Below are 15,983 nucleotides of genomic sequence, written 5' to 3'. Positions count from 1 at the left end.
CGTGGAGGGGTGAAACACGTGTTGAGTGAATTGGTGGTGGCGGTTGTGTGATTCGCATTGTTTGCCGCATACGCATTTATCAGCGGGCTGGCGGGCGGTGCATTTCATTGCACGACTACCACTGCATGTGCGGAAGTGGCTAAATATTGGTCCTTTTCTTACTTAGGATGGACTTCCGCGAACTAACGCCTGATTCCATTAAATAATTAGAAAATCTCTTTAGTGGTAATTTAAATAAAGAATGCTGAGAAAAACTTTCAGGATTCTTTATTAATATTATTAATATTAATTGTCCATTTTAACTAGATCCGAATTCCTGAATCAATACCTGGGCGGCAGCACGATCTTCATGAAGGCGAAACGATCACTGTCCAGCGGATTCGATCACCTGCTTAAGAGGAAGGCTAGTAAAGACGAGGGCAGTTTGGTGGTAACTCCAATTAAAAAGGTAACACTTCACCAAACGATCCAAGTGTATACTGGCAAAGAATTAATTATGTGGTTAAGATATGTTGTTATTGATGATGTATATTCCAGCAGTGAACTTCCTACGGGTGATGATTATGATGAATTATTATATATTACTCAGTGTGTCCACTGCTAGAAATAGGCGTTTCGTGTAGATTTACAATTGAACTTGTTTCAAGTGGCCTGTATAGCGTCTGAACTTGATCAAGGATTGACGTCCTTTGTTGGGTTTCGTGACCCAATCATTCAAAAACATGAAGGCAGCATTGGTTACCTGTTCTATATTCTATTGCCCTGGTATCTATCACTACAACCAGCTAAACAGATAGGCTATGCCGATTTCGTTCGTCTATGGAATTCGTCATTCCTGATTCTACCTCATTGAGCTCTCTCCATTGCTCGTTGAACAGCTGATAGCTTTTCTATGAGGTCCAATGTAAACGATCAGACCAGAGGGAAATGGTGAAAGGAAAGAGGCGATATGAATGATGATGGAATGAGAAGGAATGAAAGATCATGTAAAAAAAAGAAGAACGAATAAGAGAAATTGAAAAGGACGAGAGAAGAGCGAGAAAGTAAAATTAAAAAGTGAATAGATTATTTTAAAAAATTGTCTGTGCGTACCTGAGACAAGGTAATGTATTTGAGGCCTCAAAAGCGGGGACCACACAAATTGGTTGAAGACCTTCGTATTGGGTCTTAGGGATATTGGACTCAGACGACTTAGACGTTTCATAGTTCCCGAAAGACTGTCTGTCAGATTTGACGTTTGACTCTTTATATTCACGCAGGAGCCATCCCCTCTTCCACCACCCTTGGTTTTGGAGACGTCATCAGAACCTTCAGGGTCAGAGCTCTTGCCTCCAGATATCAACAGATCAAAGTCCATGTCACCAGCCACATACGCCATTGATAAAGGTACGTTTGATAAGTAACCAATAAATGTCGAAAATGAAATTTTAAATATTAATAGATATGTCTTTGGACTTTATTCGAATATCTTCAAGACCTGATACATCCAAAACTTTCCACACACACACATACACATATATATATTTATACACACATATGTACATATATTTTGATCGATGCCTTTTCCTGACAGAACAACCCGGGTCTCCGAAGACGGTGATCCCTCCGGCGCTGGAGGAGGAACCAGAGGACTCGCGTGAAGACTCCACGCCTGTTAACTCTCCGATGATGGACATGTAAGCTGTTACTTATTACTAATGCATATAGAATTTAAACTAACCTTTACAATGTCGTTAACAAAATAATATTTGCTATTTTAAAAAAGTAACATAGAATTATTATTTAAAAAAATCACTCACAGTCTGATTTTTACGTATATAACTTAGTTATAGGTGTAAAAACATATACGATATTAATGTGTAGTATATATATTTTATACCTATTTACAATCATACATTACAGTAATTTGTTTTTGCCAGGTTTTATTGGCCAGTAACATCTGTGTACAAAGTCTATAAGGACACTAAACAACAAAAAATGTATATAATATTAAGTAATCCCGATTTTTAAAACGCTTTTTTAATAAAATAATAAATAGAATAGCGTATCATACATTCTACTTTTCAGCCGATGGACACCTATTGCAAGGTATAAGTTCCCACGCTTGGAAGGCGGCTTGGGGATCGCAGTGTGGTATTATGGTATATAGAAGATACTGCCGTCCATACTATGGGCACTTATTTGTGAGCATGTGGCAATCCTATATAATATATGCATAAATTGAGAATAATAAATATAAGATTGCATCCCGGGAATCGAACTCGCTACCACTGTTCAGTGTATATCAATTCAATATATATCGCTGTATCAAAAAAACTTGTACACTGTGATGAGATTTTTAAATAATCATCCTGTATACTCCTAACAGTTGATCTGGTTTGTTCTTAGATTCCTGAAAGTGAGCGACTCCAGACCTGCTGCGACGGAGGCAGGCAGTGAATCGGACGCGACCTGGAGGCAGGCTATCTACGAGAAGGCTATTCAGCCGCCGGAAGTACAGGAAGGTAGTACAGAATCATCTTTGTCATAATCCATCGTCCATCTCTGGACATTTTCCTCCCCCACCATTTCTAATGCTTGCAGAATTCCAAGGCCTGCGTCTTCCCGATGTACCCCCTGCGATGGATCCCCACTGCAAGACATAGACCACAAAGATCGATCCGATGACCAGTCCTGTGACCAGATCTTAACTATTTTTTTTTTTAAATTGTCCCCGCTGTTGTGGACCTCTCGTTCCCCTATCTCGTGTGGGACAGGAACTTTTTATTTCTAGTAATTTATTCATATTTTTTTTATTATCATTCTTCTCTTTCGTGTATCATCTTATCTGTCATACTGTTTCTTTCATTCTATAATTTTCCCAGTCTTTCTCTTTCATTCCATTAGCCATCGATCTTAACTATGTTGTCGGTCCACCTAGTGGGGATCTGCCCACACCGCTTCCACCAGCTCGTGGTCGAGAACTTTGCTGCTCCAACGACCTTCGGTTGCACGATCAATGTGCCCCGGCCACTAGCATTTCAGACGAGCAATTCTTCGAGCTGCATCAGTGACCTTGGACTCTTCTGCGGATCTCCTCATTTCTGATTCGATCTCCGAGCATAGCCCTCTCCATTGCTCCCTTGGTTACCTTGAGCCTTCTCATAAGGTCCATCGTAACTGATCACGTCTCGGATCTGTATATCATCACCGACAACACACGTCGATCAAAGACCGTCAACTGCATACATTGCAAATAGTATCATTACTAGCCTTTCTTATTCTCCTTCAGCAGATTTGACTCCTTTACTTTTCGCTCCACTGACTTCAGAGTTTAATGATGCTAGTTGGTGAAGTTCCTCTGGATTAAGCCATCTTAGCTACCATACAAACTAAGTAGGTTCTTCTTCACTTCATGCCTGAACCCAACCTCGAGCACCAGGCGGAAACTAATTACGAAATGCTTAGAGTTGATGATATTCAAACTAAATACACCATTTTTATTTAAAGACTTCATATTGATACCATCTTGATGTTACTCCAGGTGAATTAACCTCAAATCAACTCCTGGGGCTGCCGGCTTTGAACCAGGGCAAGAGAAGCCGGGAGCAGCTGCGGCAGCTGTGGAAGATGGCGATCGACCAGACTATACTGCTCGTTCGGATGGAAAAAGAGAATGCTAGGTTGAAAGGTGCGATAAGCTTTTGGTATACTTTGTTTCTAGAAGTAGAGATAAGTATTTCTCTTCTTTCTTAATATTCTTTATGTATATTAATACGTGTTCGATCTGAGAAATGAGTATATGAGAAGACGAATGAGTATGTAAAAAAGAGAAAGAGAAAGTGTATGTAAGAGAAGAGAGTGAGAGCGAATGTATCTGAGAGAGAAAGAGAGTGAAAGAGCAAATGCATTAGAATCACTTTTAACTTGCTCATCGATTTGATCTGAAATAGCCTAAACTTTTTCTTACTACATTATGTTTTGAAACTATTATTTTTTGAATAGCTTGAACCATGGTATTAAATGTCAATAAAATATAGCAACCTCATAATATTCATATATTTATAACCAATCACCCTGTATAATGATATTATTTATTTTATATCTCTGGGTTGGTTTGCATAACGAAGAATGATCTCATAAATTATTTAAGAAGATGGTTAAGAAATATTTACTATATCTGTGATTAGGAATGCTTTACTTCATAATTTATACCGTAATATGTATATTATACTTTATATATTATAAGTATATATGCTATTTTCATATATGTATGTATTGTACATGTTAACTGTCTATTATTTATACTTCTACTGTTTCCATATTATGGTTGTTGAAATTGCCTCGTATAAGACTGCCCATTGTAATTTTCGTTTATTTTTCTAAAACTATTTACAGTAATACCCCGCTTTACGCGACCCCGTTATACGCGGTTTCACTATAACGCGAATTGCAAATTTCGCGCTCAAATACCTCGAATTACGCGAAAGAGTGCATATAAATATAATGTAGTCATCAACTTCTCTATGGTGTCTTGACCATCTGTCAAACAATTAAAAACAGTGTTGGGTGTTATGAACGTATTTTACAAGAACGTAAACAAAACGTTACCCAAAAGACAATAGATGTATTTTTCCGTAAAAAATAAGAGTATGTATTGCATAAAGTGTTCCTAGAATTAAAATGATTGATTAAAATGATTTATATTTTTTTGTAATAATTTTTGACTATGTTTAATCATATACCTCGTTATACGCGAATTTCAGTTAACGCGATTTTTTTTTGGAACGTATCCCTCGCGTAAAGCGGGGTATTACTGTACATGTTTTCTAGCGTGTAAAGATAAAATAATTATATTCATAAAAATTTTTAATACATATTTTTTTTTGACTCATCACACATTTTATAGTTGTGAAGAAGAAGCAGAAAGAAATAAACAAGAATGACTAAATATTGCAGAGAGCGAAGAGTCTTCGGCTGTTCGTCGCATTAAGCTGGAGTACGGCGAACTCGGCGCCTGCGACGCGGGCGTGGCGCTCATGTGGGACCAGCTGCTGGCCCGCGATCCCTCGCAGCCCGCTGCCAAGGTCGACCGGCACATGCTCACGCAGGCCGTGCGCAGGGGTACGTGACCGGACACACGCACTCGACACTCACTCACGCATATTTACGTGTCGCATTGCGTGCGAATGATTCGCTTGCCCTAAAGGGGGTGGGGGGGGGGTCATTACTTAAGTTATGAGTAACTTAATTTTTTTTAACTAACTTTATTAACTCGAGAATCCGAAACTGTAAGTACAGTTCAATTTGATACTGGTTTTTATAGAATACTCTAGAAGTGACTGTTGGAAAGGCTTTTGCTACCAAAAGGTTTAAGTAGCAACCAGGTGGACATATGACATAGTTCAGGTTGCGAGAAGTCGCTATATGCAAGACCACCCATTGTGTCGGTGTCTCCTAACGCGGGACCCACGCCCCACAGTTGGGAGATTCGAAAATGGACTCAACACTTGTTTAACTCTTAAATATAACAGTTGTTTGTTATAGAGATGGCGTAAGCATTTTAGAAAGGCATGGTGGAGCATGGCATGGAAAAGGTTGGGAAAGAATGTTCTAGACTTTAATCAGCTGAACTGTCCGCTGTGCAATTCAAAATCAAGTCCATAAAATTAGAGCTTTTCTTATTGTATTTAAGATTATAAAGAATATAAACATGCCCATGTTTATTATCATGCTTACTTTGTTTATTCTTCTCCATAGAATCAACATTCTGAATCTGGCGGTACTATATGTATAAATGTATATTCAAATGTGTGTTGTATATATATATATATATATATATATATATATATATATATATATATATATATATATATATATATATATATATATATATATATATATATATATATCTAATATATAAAATTCTCGTGTCACGGTGTTCGAACTTAAACTCCTCTGAAACGGCTTGACCGATTTTTACCAAATTTTATATGCGTATTCAGTATGTCTGAGAATCGGCTACTATCTATTTTCCATACCCCTAAGTGATGAGGGTGGTCCACCCCTAATTTTTTCTTTAAACAAATTTTTTGGTTTTTATTTTATTATGATACAGCATACCAAAATACATACAACCCTAAACTTTCACCCCTCTACGATTAACCCTTATTTTTTATTTGTTAATTAAAAACTTTAATATATATATATATTTATATATATATATATATATATATATATACGTATGTATATATATATATATATATATATACGTATGTATATATATATATATATATATATATACGTATGTATGTTTTTACTAAGCATTGTACTACTACACTTGACAGGAGTTCCTCGTGTCTCGCGCGGTGCTGTGTGGTACTTCCTGGCTGAGCAGGCCAGTCTGCGCGCCCCACCTCCAGACCTTCGCGCCTGCCCCCACTACCACGCCCCCTACCGATCGTTGCTCGCTACACTAACCAAGCATCAGCACGCCATACTCATCGACTTGGGTAAGCAACTAAACCTCCTAATTTTTATCTTAACATTATTATACAGGGTGATTTATAAGTGTAAAGCTGCAGGCTTAAACTAATTTAATTTTACCTATATCACATATGTATATACAAGGGGTGGCCAAACTGCGGCTCTTTGAACGATTATTTTTGGCTCCGATTGATTGTCGAATTATTACAATATTTAAATTTACATAACCTATGTCGACTTCTGGAAAATCAAAACAAATTACTGGTGTGAATAATAATTATTATTATTCCACCAAAAATTAGTGAAATCCAAACACCGATCGATAATTAACTAGCCGGCGTCTTGAGTATTATTAGGAGTGCTGTCATATATTTAACTGCAATGCACATGTTCTGTACTTTTGTCGTGTAGTATCAATAAATATAATTTTTATTAGAAAATATTCGTTGGCGTGTGTGTATTAAATTGCATCGAAAAATTTTAAATTTCGAACAAAATTTCATAAATCGTGACTATTAAAAAAATAAGAGAAACTTGTTAACTAAACATGTCAAGCAAAAATAGACCTTATTGTATGTGAACAGGTCGCACATTCCCTAAGCACTCATACTTCGCGGCGGCGCTTGGTCCTGGCCAGTTGGCGTTGTACAACATACTGAAGGCCTACTCTCTGTTGGACCCAGACGTGGGCTACTGCCAGGGCCTCAGTTTCGTGGCGGGCGTGCTTTTGCTTCACGTAAGTGTCCATATTTAAATGTGTAAGTACTTCTTTGCCATGTTTTTAACGAATTTTTGCACGTGCGTGCTACAGACTCTTTTAGGATTAAAACTTTGTACTCCATCAACTTCAAATCAAATCAACCAGCGACTTTTCGCAATGTTCTTGTTGAATTTACTACCTCCAACGCAGTGGCGTAGCTATGATATTTGGGGCCTGGGGCAGATTGGGACTTGGTGCCCCCCCCCCCCCCCCCAAAGAGTCTAAATAATTTCAAAATTCGGAACAGAATGTAGTTAATATATATTTTTTTGGTTCAAAATAATAATAAATATATATAAAATAACATTAGATCTTCATAAAATTTATTGGAAAAATTTAAAAACGAACATTCCTCGTTTTTTGGCCTACACAGTCATTAATCACATTTTCAAAATCAATAGTGTCGACTAGTTTGAAACACAGATATGTGTTTTTGTGATTTAGGGCCCTTTTAAAAAACACTTTATGTGTTTTGCGAATGAAAGGTTTAAAACACTGTGTATGTTATAAATTGTAACCGTTTACTGTTTTTAATGTTTATATTATTTAACAACTTTTTTAGCACAAAAATAGTAAAATTCGATATATAGTAAATATATAGTAAAATTTGTTATGTTATTTACTATAAATTATGGTTTTCATTTTTCTTTTAACATTTCATTATTCATCATTCAAAAAAAATAGTTCAAAAATTATTTTCAACTTTGGTGCCTCCCCCCCTACTTGTGGTGCCTGGTGCGGCCGCCCCGCTCGCCACCCCCTGGCTACGCCACTGCTCCAACGTATCACAATAATATGTTATTTGATGTCTTTCGTCACATTGATTTCGCTGAGAGCAGACTTTGCAATCTTTCTTAACTTCTCTTAGAAGGTTATACAGCCTTTCATTTAAGCGCATGTTTTCGGGATTGGCACGCCCTTCACCCGAGTTTATTTCATTACTATGTTACATGGTAATGGGGATTAAATCCTTAACTTTTACTTAAATAGATTCTTTTAGCGACTGTCAAGTTCGAACTGAGACCAAGAACGCAGTTCCGTTCATGGTTCAAGTCTTATCTGCATTTGAGGAGATAATTTTTTACACTTTATAAGATTATATAAAGTATAGGAACACGCGTCGAAGGAACTTAATGTTAACAAAGGTAGAAAAGTAGAATGTCCTTCATTCCTGTTCTACCTATGTTAGAGACATATTATGAATGAATGTTTTACTTGGTATAAATCAGTTTATTTTATCTTCGTTTACATAAATATCGTCTATTGAAGTCAATATTTACCAGAACGGCTTCAGAACTTAGCATGATGTGTATATTACAGGAAATCCACTAGATGGCGCTAATTTACAAAGAAGGTGTCGATAAAACAGTATACTGTTGCAAGCGACGCAACTAGATGGCGTTGTTGTCAAACTGTTGACTATATAAGCGTGCCCTCATCATAGACAAACAAATTAGTACTAAACTACTTTATTTTCTTTCTTTTGGAGTATGGCAGTTTAAATCTACACTAAAACCATATGAATACCTCGTAGTGTGTGTTTTCCAAAAGTTCTAATAGGAACGTGTTCCAGATGGAAGAGGCCGAGGCGTTCGCGTTGCTCCGTCACCTTATGTTCCGACGCGGATTGAGGAAGCAGTATCTGCCCGACATGAGCGCTCTTCAAGTCCAGGTATGTCACTGTTCCAGGCAAACCTTCGTCTTATTCTGAACTAGTTGGTGGATGAAGAGTTGTAAATATGATTTCTGGAATTGCTGATAGAAGAATTCCTAGGTTTTTTCCTAATCCAGCCTTGATACATTTTACAAGATTCCCTCACTGAATACATGAATTATGAAATCTTTATACAGGATGTGAAAATTCCACCTTCGTTGAGAAAGACACCTCAAGTATTAATTTTTAGACCACCAAAAGTTGAAGTGGCAATGATGTTGCTGTTGGGATCTTAAGTTTCTGGGCTGGAGACCACGGATGAACAAGCTCACCATTAGAACTCTACCCTCAAAGGATAGACTTTCCTGTAATATTCTGGTAGGAAGGTAACAAAAGGTGGTGACGGAAGGTGATGAATGAAAGGATTAGGAAAAATTTAAATGAATGAAAAAATTTGAAAAAAATAAAAATGAATGAATAAATGACATTATGAAAAAACATAACAAGGTAAAAAAAGGACGAAAAAAAATTGTAAAAATAGTCCGTGTACCCCTCTAGACAGAGGAAAAGGGAGAAGCCCCTAAAACAGCCCCCTTTTATATAAAAAAAACTTGTTTTGTTGTCTCATGATTGTCACAGACTGTCAAGGTCTTTGTTAACTAAATGGTACTGACGATGGCTTCTTTCCAGCTGTACCAGCTGTCGCGGTTGCTCCGCGACCACGAGCCCGAACTGCACAGCAAGCTGGAAGACCTGGATATCTCTCCTGCTCTGTACGCAGCGCCCTGGATGCTGACTCTCTTCACCAGCCAGTTCCCTCTTGGCTTCGTTGTCAGGGTTTTTGGTGAGTATACTTATTTTATGAAGATCTTCATCAAATTGTAAGAATCATTGAACCTTCGACCTTGGATCGCAAGTCTCAATCCTCTATCGCTAGGCCAACACTGCTCAGTATTGCTTCATATAAATTTACTTTGAATTTATTCCTAGGTATTTTCTTGAACATGTCATACTCCGTGTTCCACATACACCTTACAGATACCAGATCTTTAGGTATTTTTATTTCCCTGGAAGCTAAAATATGTTTTAAAGGTCTAGAAAATAGTAATAAGATCAGTCTAGAAGACGTAACCACCGCATACAGGACCTTCATGAAAGGTTTTTGGTCAACCGAGAGACGACATTATAAAAAAATAAATTTATCATTTGGTATTTGCACATCATTTATATAAAAAACATGTAAACGCATGTAAACGCATTTTTACAATTTATAACTGTTGACGCCCCCTACAGTTTTCTATTTCTTTCACTTTACAAGTGTTTAAAAGAGTACACATTATATTATTTTTTTCTTCATATATATTTTTATTAACTAGAAGAAAGTATTTTCTACTGTTTAAATATATAGAAAATGGACTATTCATCTTTGCAGATCTAATCTTCCTGGAGTCCTTGGACGTGGTGTTCGCGGTGTCCCTGGCGCTCCTGTCTGCGCATAAAGACGGCCTGATGCTGTGTGAGAGCTGCGAGGAGGCTGCCGAGTATCTAAAACACAAGCTCCCTGACATGGACAAAGGCATCTATGAGAAAGTCATGAAGAAGGTGAGGTTCATCTTTTATTTATCCAACTGGTCCATCGTTGAATACAATTCAGTTGCAAGTTCAGGGCGATTGAGTGCTCTTAGCCTAAGACCTCTTTTTAAGGTAACTCAGGGTACCTTCAATGTCTTCTGAGTAGCCTGGGTTCGGATTTTAGTTTGCACTGGAAAACTAGCCAGAAAAGTTTGGGAAACCACGAAACATCTTGTCCATTTCTCTCCGTATGTGTTTCTTTAATTCTATGGCCCTGGTATTGGGGCTTCTCGTACTCCCGTATTGTGATGAGGAACATTAATCATAATCGTTTTATTATTATCTATCTCATCATCTCATATTTTTTTCAACACCTTCCACTCTCTTCCCTTGTATATCCTCAAGAATACTCAAATTAAAATTTCTTTTATATATATTTATTATCTTTTTTTATCACAGGTATATATATACATACGTTTTCTTACCAGATATTTATGTTTTATTTCTTTTTATTGCTGTTCCTATCACCTTCAATATTTCTAGATGGTCATTGAATTTCTTCTGGCTCATCATGAGGCTATGTTCACTTCAATCCTTTTTGATAACCGAAACTGGCATTTCATTCTCGTCGCTCCAAACACACTCACGTGGGCGGTCCCACACAGGAAGTTTTTTTTTAAATCTAATATTTTTGGAACTATTTTTGTTTAATTCTCCACCATGTATCATATTCTCTTTCTCTCTTTTCGTCTATATATCTGACGTATACAAACATCGTCTCTCACTTCGAACTTTATTACCAAGTTTATGGTCACTTAAGTCACGGAGAGATAATCTATTATCTGCATATGGTTCACAGGTGCAGAGCTTGGACATAGGTAGACAGCTGAGCGAGTATGCGGTGGAGTATGCTGTTCTTCGCGAGGAGATGCCGCGTCTGGCCGCTCTTACCGAATCCAACCGGCAGCTGACAGCTGACAACCAGCGCATGGCCGACGAGCTGGACGTGAGTGACCCTCACTTCTTTTCAGTACCATCACCTCAACCTTCAATAACTACCATCGGGAACGGTGGAACCAAGACCTTGTAAAAGTACCATTTTCTTATCTTTTGACTTCGAGGGGAAACAAATAGACTTGAAATACCAGAATTGTACACCATCCACAAATCAAAAGTGTTTTCAAAATCCCGATTTTTATATATTAAAATTAATTATTATTTACTATTTGTCCCCGCAGACTTTGTACTGATGACTGTGTTCGATGATGTGTATGATCAATCATTTCATCACCCTTTATGTTACATTATACAATAATGTATGGACTTTGTGACTGAACTGTTAATCAGGTTAACGGAGTAAAAATTTGTATAAAACTGTTCCAGTCTGCCATGGACGCCATCAATAACTACCAAAAGACGCAAGCGCGGCTAGAAGCTCAGAACAAATCAATGGAACAGCAACTGACTCTTCTCAGCCGCTACATCACGAACCACAGGCAGGACGTGCCAGTTGAAGTCAAGCGAGTCATACAGAACTACAGCAAGAAGCTTTCCTTCAGCTCCAAAATATTCTCAACAAAATTCGTAGCGAACGAGGAAGAAGACCCCAAGAAGAACTTCAAGACTGGAGCCAGCGCTCCGAACCTTTTCTCAAAGATATCCAAAGAAGATGTCATGAACGCAGCGAACAGGGAAAGAAATAAATCATCACCCGACACCGACAGAAAGCACTTCATGTTGAAGAAATCCCAGTCCATACATTCGGGTCTCATTGCCCAGAAGCATTACCCAATGAAAGTCCTCGACGAGAAGTCTGAGAACCAACAGTTCCGAACAGAGATCATATCAGAGTCGCTCCGGGAGTTGGGGAAGAAGAACTCTGGATTCTTCGCGAACACTCACGAACAGATACGCCAGGAGAGGCTCTTCGAGCAGCAGCTGAAGCATGACTTCGACGAGAACTTGAAACGGCTGGATCAGAAGCTGTCACCGTCTTACATCGACGACTTGAACATGTTCCAGAGTAAAAAGAGCATGTCTTTAAATTTGAAACCTAATGTAACTGTACAAGATGTAAAATTGAATGACAGTGGGTTTGTGACGCCATTGAGCCCACCGGACTCTGATCGGAAGGACGATAACGTGTCTATTATATCCCACCCGCTTAGCGACTGCGACGTAGACATCAAGTTCGACGGCCAGTCTACCAAACTGAAGCAGATCCGGCCTCTGCGTCACCATGACGCTGCTCACTCTTGACTGCGTGACGGACTCACCTGGTCTCAACCGGACTTATCTGGTCTCACCTGGACTCATGTGGTCTCACCCGGACTCATCCGTTCTCACCTGGATTTACATACACCAACTTCCCGATCCCTCATAGATATAAAAACATAATATATTTTCAAAATTATCACAGTTTTGTATATACATTAAAATGGGTAGTTTTAATATGTGAATTAGATGTGTAGGTTTATTCAGACATATATAGGAATTCAGTATTTAGAGCTTTAAAACTGTTAGCTTATACGATTTGATTTACATAGGACGCTTACGCACGATGCTAATTTTATTTATTTGTCACACTAAAGAAAATACATCCTGTATAAATTAAAAATTATAAACAAATAGGTGCTGTATACGGTTTCAACGAATCAAACAAAAATGGACAACGTAATATATAAAGTACTTATAAAATATATGTTTACCCTACAATAATAAATTGTAACCTATAAATCAGTTGCCACAAATTACAAATTGAGGAATGCTGTTTAGGGGGGGAGGGGGGTTGAATTTGGTCCTTGCTATTCTTCGTATGATGTACACGAGTTCAGTTAATGATTCAAAGTGGAACTGCCCGATTGAAATATACCCTCATCTCTGTGATCAAAAAGTAAGGCGAATTTATTTCTTCCTCCAAATCAATATCCTCTATTTCAATGTAATGCGCTTTTTACAGTCCTCAAAATAGTTTGAATAGTCTTATTCCGGTACAGCCTTCAAGACCTTCGATTTAGTCATCTCCTCAATCGTGTCAACGACGTCCTCGCATTGGTTTTTTGGGTTCTCCGAATGGCTAGGAATCGTACGGATCCAAATCAGTTTTTAGCAAAATAATCGCGAAGAACCAATGTTGAGACATCGACCAATAGAGACAAAAAACATCTTTCAAAATACAGACAGACGCTTGTCAAATGTTATATATAGACAGTTCTATCAGCCTAGGAAAAAAGTTACCTTTGCTAATTTCCGGGGATTTAAATGATATATTTAATTTACTTTTTGATAACAATAAAATAAAACCTTCAAAATTAACGTTTTCTATGATACTGAAAACACTAAAGTTCTTAATTATGAAATTATTACACAAATTATCTATTTTGGCGGGAATAAGTCCCGTCACATTGCCGCCATTTTTTATTCCGTGTCAGTAGTAATTCGATAGTGCCTACATTGTGGTGTTCGTACTTAGATGTAAGTTAGTGAAGAATTAATATATATTTTCCTTTTGATGGTAGTCTTTAGGTTATTTAAAATATTGTTGATCACCCAAATACAACGACTAAATAGATATTTTCTAATTAATCGCAATATTTATGAAAATTTATTCGATTTACCCACACGCACTCGCGAGGGTAGAACTAAAACTAGAGTTCAACATGTTCGATACAGATAAAATATTAAATCATTAAAAAGATGTAGAAGCATAGATATATTTATAAATAATAGCTTTGTTAAAGGTATATTTTATTAAAAATATGCAAACTTATTTCACCTGACAATAGATTCACTAATTTTATTTTTTCGAAAAAATTTCTCATTCATTATGTATACATTTGTAGCTGAAAAGAAATATATAATAATAAATTTTAGAATCTCTAATCATCATAGGTGAATTAAGTGTTGTCAGTGATGACATGCGGATCTTAGACGTGGTCGCTTACGATGGACCTCAAAGATTCAAGGTCACTCGGAGAATCAGAAATGATATCCTAAGAAAAAAGATCACCTGTAGTTCGAAGAATTGCTAGTCTAGTGGCAGGGGGCGGGGCTTATAGCTCTTCCAACTGATGGCCATTTGAGCCAAAAGTTTCTAGAGGCGACCACGAGTCGGTAGACGAAGTGTGGGTAAAACCGCCCACTGGTGGACTAATGACATAATTAAAATTTCGGGAAGTCGCTAGATGCGAGCAGTAACGCTGAAAAGAAAATAAATTTCTTTTTCAGATATCCAAATCACAGATAATTAAAGGTTGAATATATTGCTCAAAATCTTTACCTACCCTACGTTGTTCACTAGAGATATGGGAAAGTTCAAAGAGTTTAAAATGAGATCAACATTTATTGTGATTAAATATTTAGTGAAATTTAATTCTGTGTTTCCTTTCTTTACCTATTAGGTTAATATTTATTATTATATCTCAAATATCTAGTAGTAGCACATTTAATAAGGAGTTGTTTTTGGTAATTTTGGAATTTAACCCTTAATAGCTTGATTTACGAAAGTGATTTTTTTTAATATCTATGTTTGCTAGAGGGTCTAGATGAAGGGAAAAATAGATTTAATTTTAATTTCGTTGGAAAGAATATTATACAACAGTAAAATTCGTACAGCCAACCTATAAAAAAAACTAATAGTAATGTGAACATTCGGTTTAAAAGATTGGTATCAAAATTGAAAATAGTCTATTAAGGGTTAAGTCTTAATTGCTTGATAACTTAGAGACAGTAGGCAAGCCTTATTGCTTGTAAAAAACTTAACTCCTTCCTAGAACAATTATCTACATAAATGACCCTCCCATAATACTGGCATTACTCTCTTCTTCGCAGTGTGAGGAGAGAAGAATATCTGAAACGCACTCCCCATCGGTATTAGGGTGATCAGATATCGTTGCGCATTCAAAGACAAGTTATCACTATAGCTCGATTATATATATATATATATATATATATATATATATATATATATAGATGTGAGAGACCACGGATCACAAGCGCAGCAAAGCACCTTCACACAAGGTGGTTTGATGACATTAAAGTACTAGGAAAACAGAAATCTATGGGAGACCTATGCCCAGCTGTGGGCGTCCTGCGAATTAAATGTTGACATATTTTTTATTAATTATATACATTATCATAATTTTGCCGACTTGAGGTCTTGATGCAAATAAATTTATATTGTATGTATTTATTATCTTTGTACTAGGCTCCCATAACTATTGCAGAGATCTTACTTGTTATAGTTACGTATATTTTAAAGCAAATTATATATTAAATTAAAAATAATACATGATAGGCTATACAAACTTCATGTATATGTATGTAGTCGTATATAGCAGCGTTTTTTAAAAGCCTCCTGTGAAAATTTTTTGAAAGAAGTGATATAAAATAAGTAATAAATATTTATCGGAACAACTAAATTCCACTTACTTTTTCTCTAATAATACCGTCGGGACAATTTCTCGTATAATTATACGAAGGCATCATACAATGTAACAAACTTTGAGTACAGTATAATGACTCTTTTCGTAT

The 15,983-nt window shown here is 36.9% G+C and overlaps 1 protein-coding gene across 1 annotated transcript in view; it reads left to right on the top strand.

The window, feature by feature from the left end:
* The window catches only part of plx (PTB_TBC1D1_like and TBC domain-containing protein plx), a 58,490-nt gene extending 45,377 nt beyond the window's left edge, over positions 1-13,113 (top strand). The window contains exons 11-23 of the mRNA XM_068766053.1: positions 307-448; positions 1,260-1,386; positions 1,574-1,676; positions 2,389-2,504; positions 3,524-3,670; positions 4,939-5,103; positions 6,327-6,491; positions 7,050-7,201; positions 8,799-8,897; positions 9,570-9,723; positions 10,312-10,481; positions 11,311-11,457; positions 11,835-13,113. Coding sequence (XP_068622154.1) covers positions 307-448; positions 1,260-1,386; positions 1,574-1,676; positions 2,389-2,504; positions 3,524-3,670; positions 4,939-5,103; positions 6,327-6,491; positions 7,050-7,201; positions 8,799-8,897; positions 9,570-9,723; positions 10,312-10,481; positions 11,311-11,457; positions 11,835-12,710 — 2,563 coding nt within the window. The 3' untranslated portion in view covers positions 12,711-13,113. The remainder of the gene's footprint in view (positions 1-306; positions 449-1,259; positions 1,387-1,573; positions 1,677-2,388; positions 2,505-3,523; positions 3,671-4,938; positions 5,104-6,326; positions 6,492-7,049; positions 7,202-8,798; positions 8,898-9,569; positions 9,724-10,311; positions 10,482-11,310; positions 11,458-11,834) is intronic.
* The last annotated feature ends 2,870 nt before the right edge of the window (positions 13,114-15,983 follow it).

The sequence above is a fragment of the Battus philenor genome, unplaced genomic scaffold (genome assembly GCF_028537555.1).
Source record: "Battus philenor isolate CCGP_79_NKW_IND1 unplaced genomic scaffold, ilBatPhil1.0.hap1 SCAF_20, whole genome shotgun sequence".
Classification (NCBI taxonomy): Eukaryota; Metazoa; Arthropoda; class Insecta; order Lepidoptera; family Papilionidae; genus Battus; species Battus philenor.
Note: the sequence above shows the minus strand (reverse complement) of the source record. Positions and strands in the feature narration are given on the sequence as shown.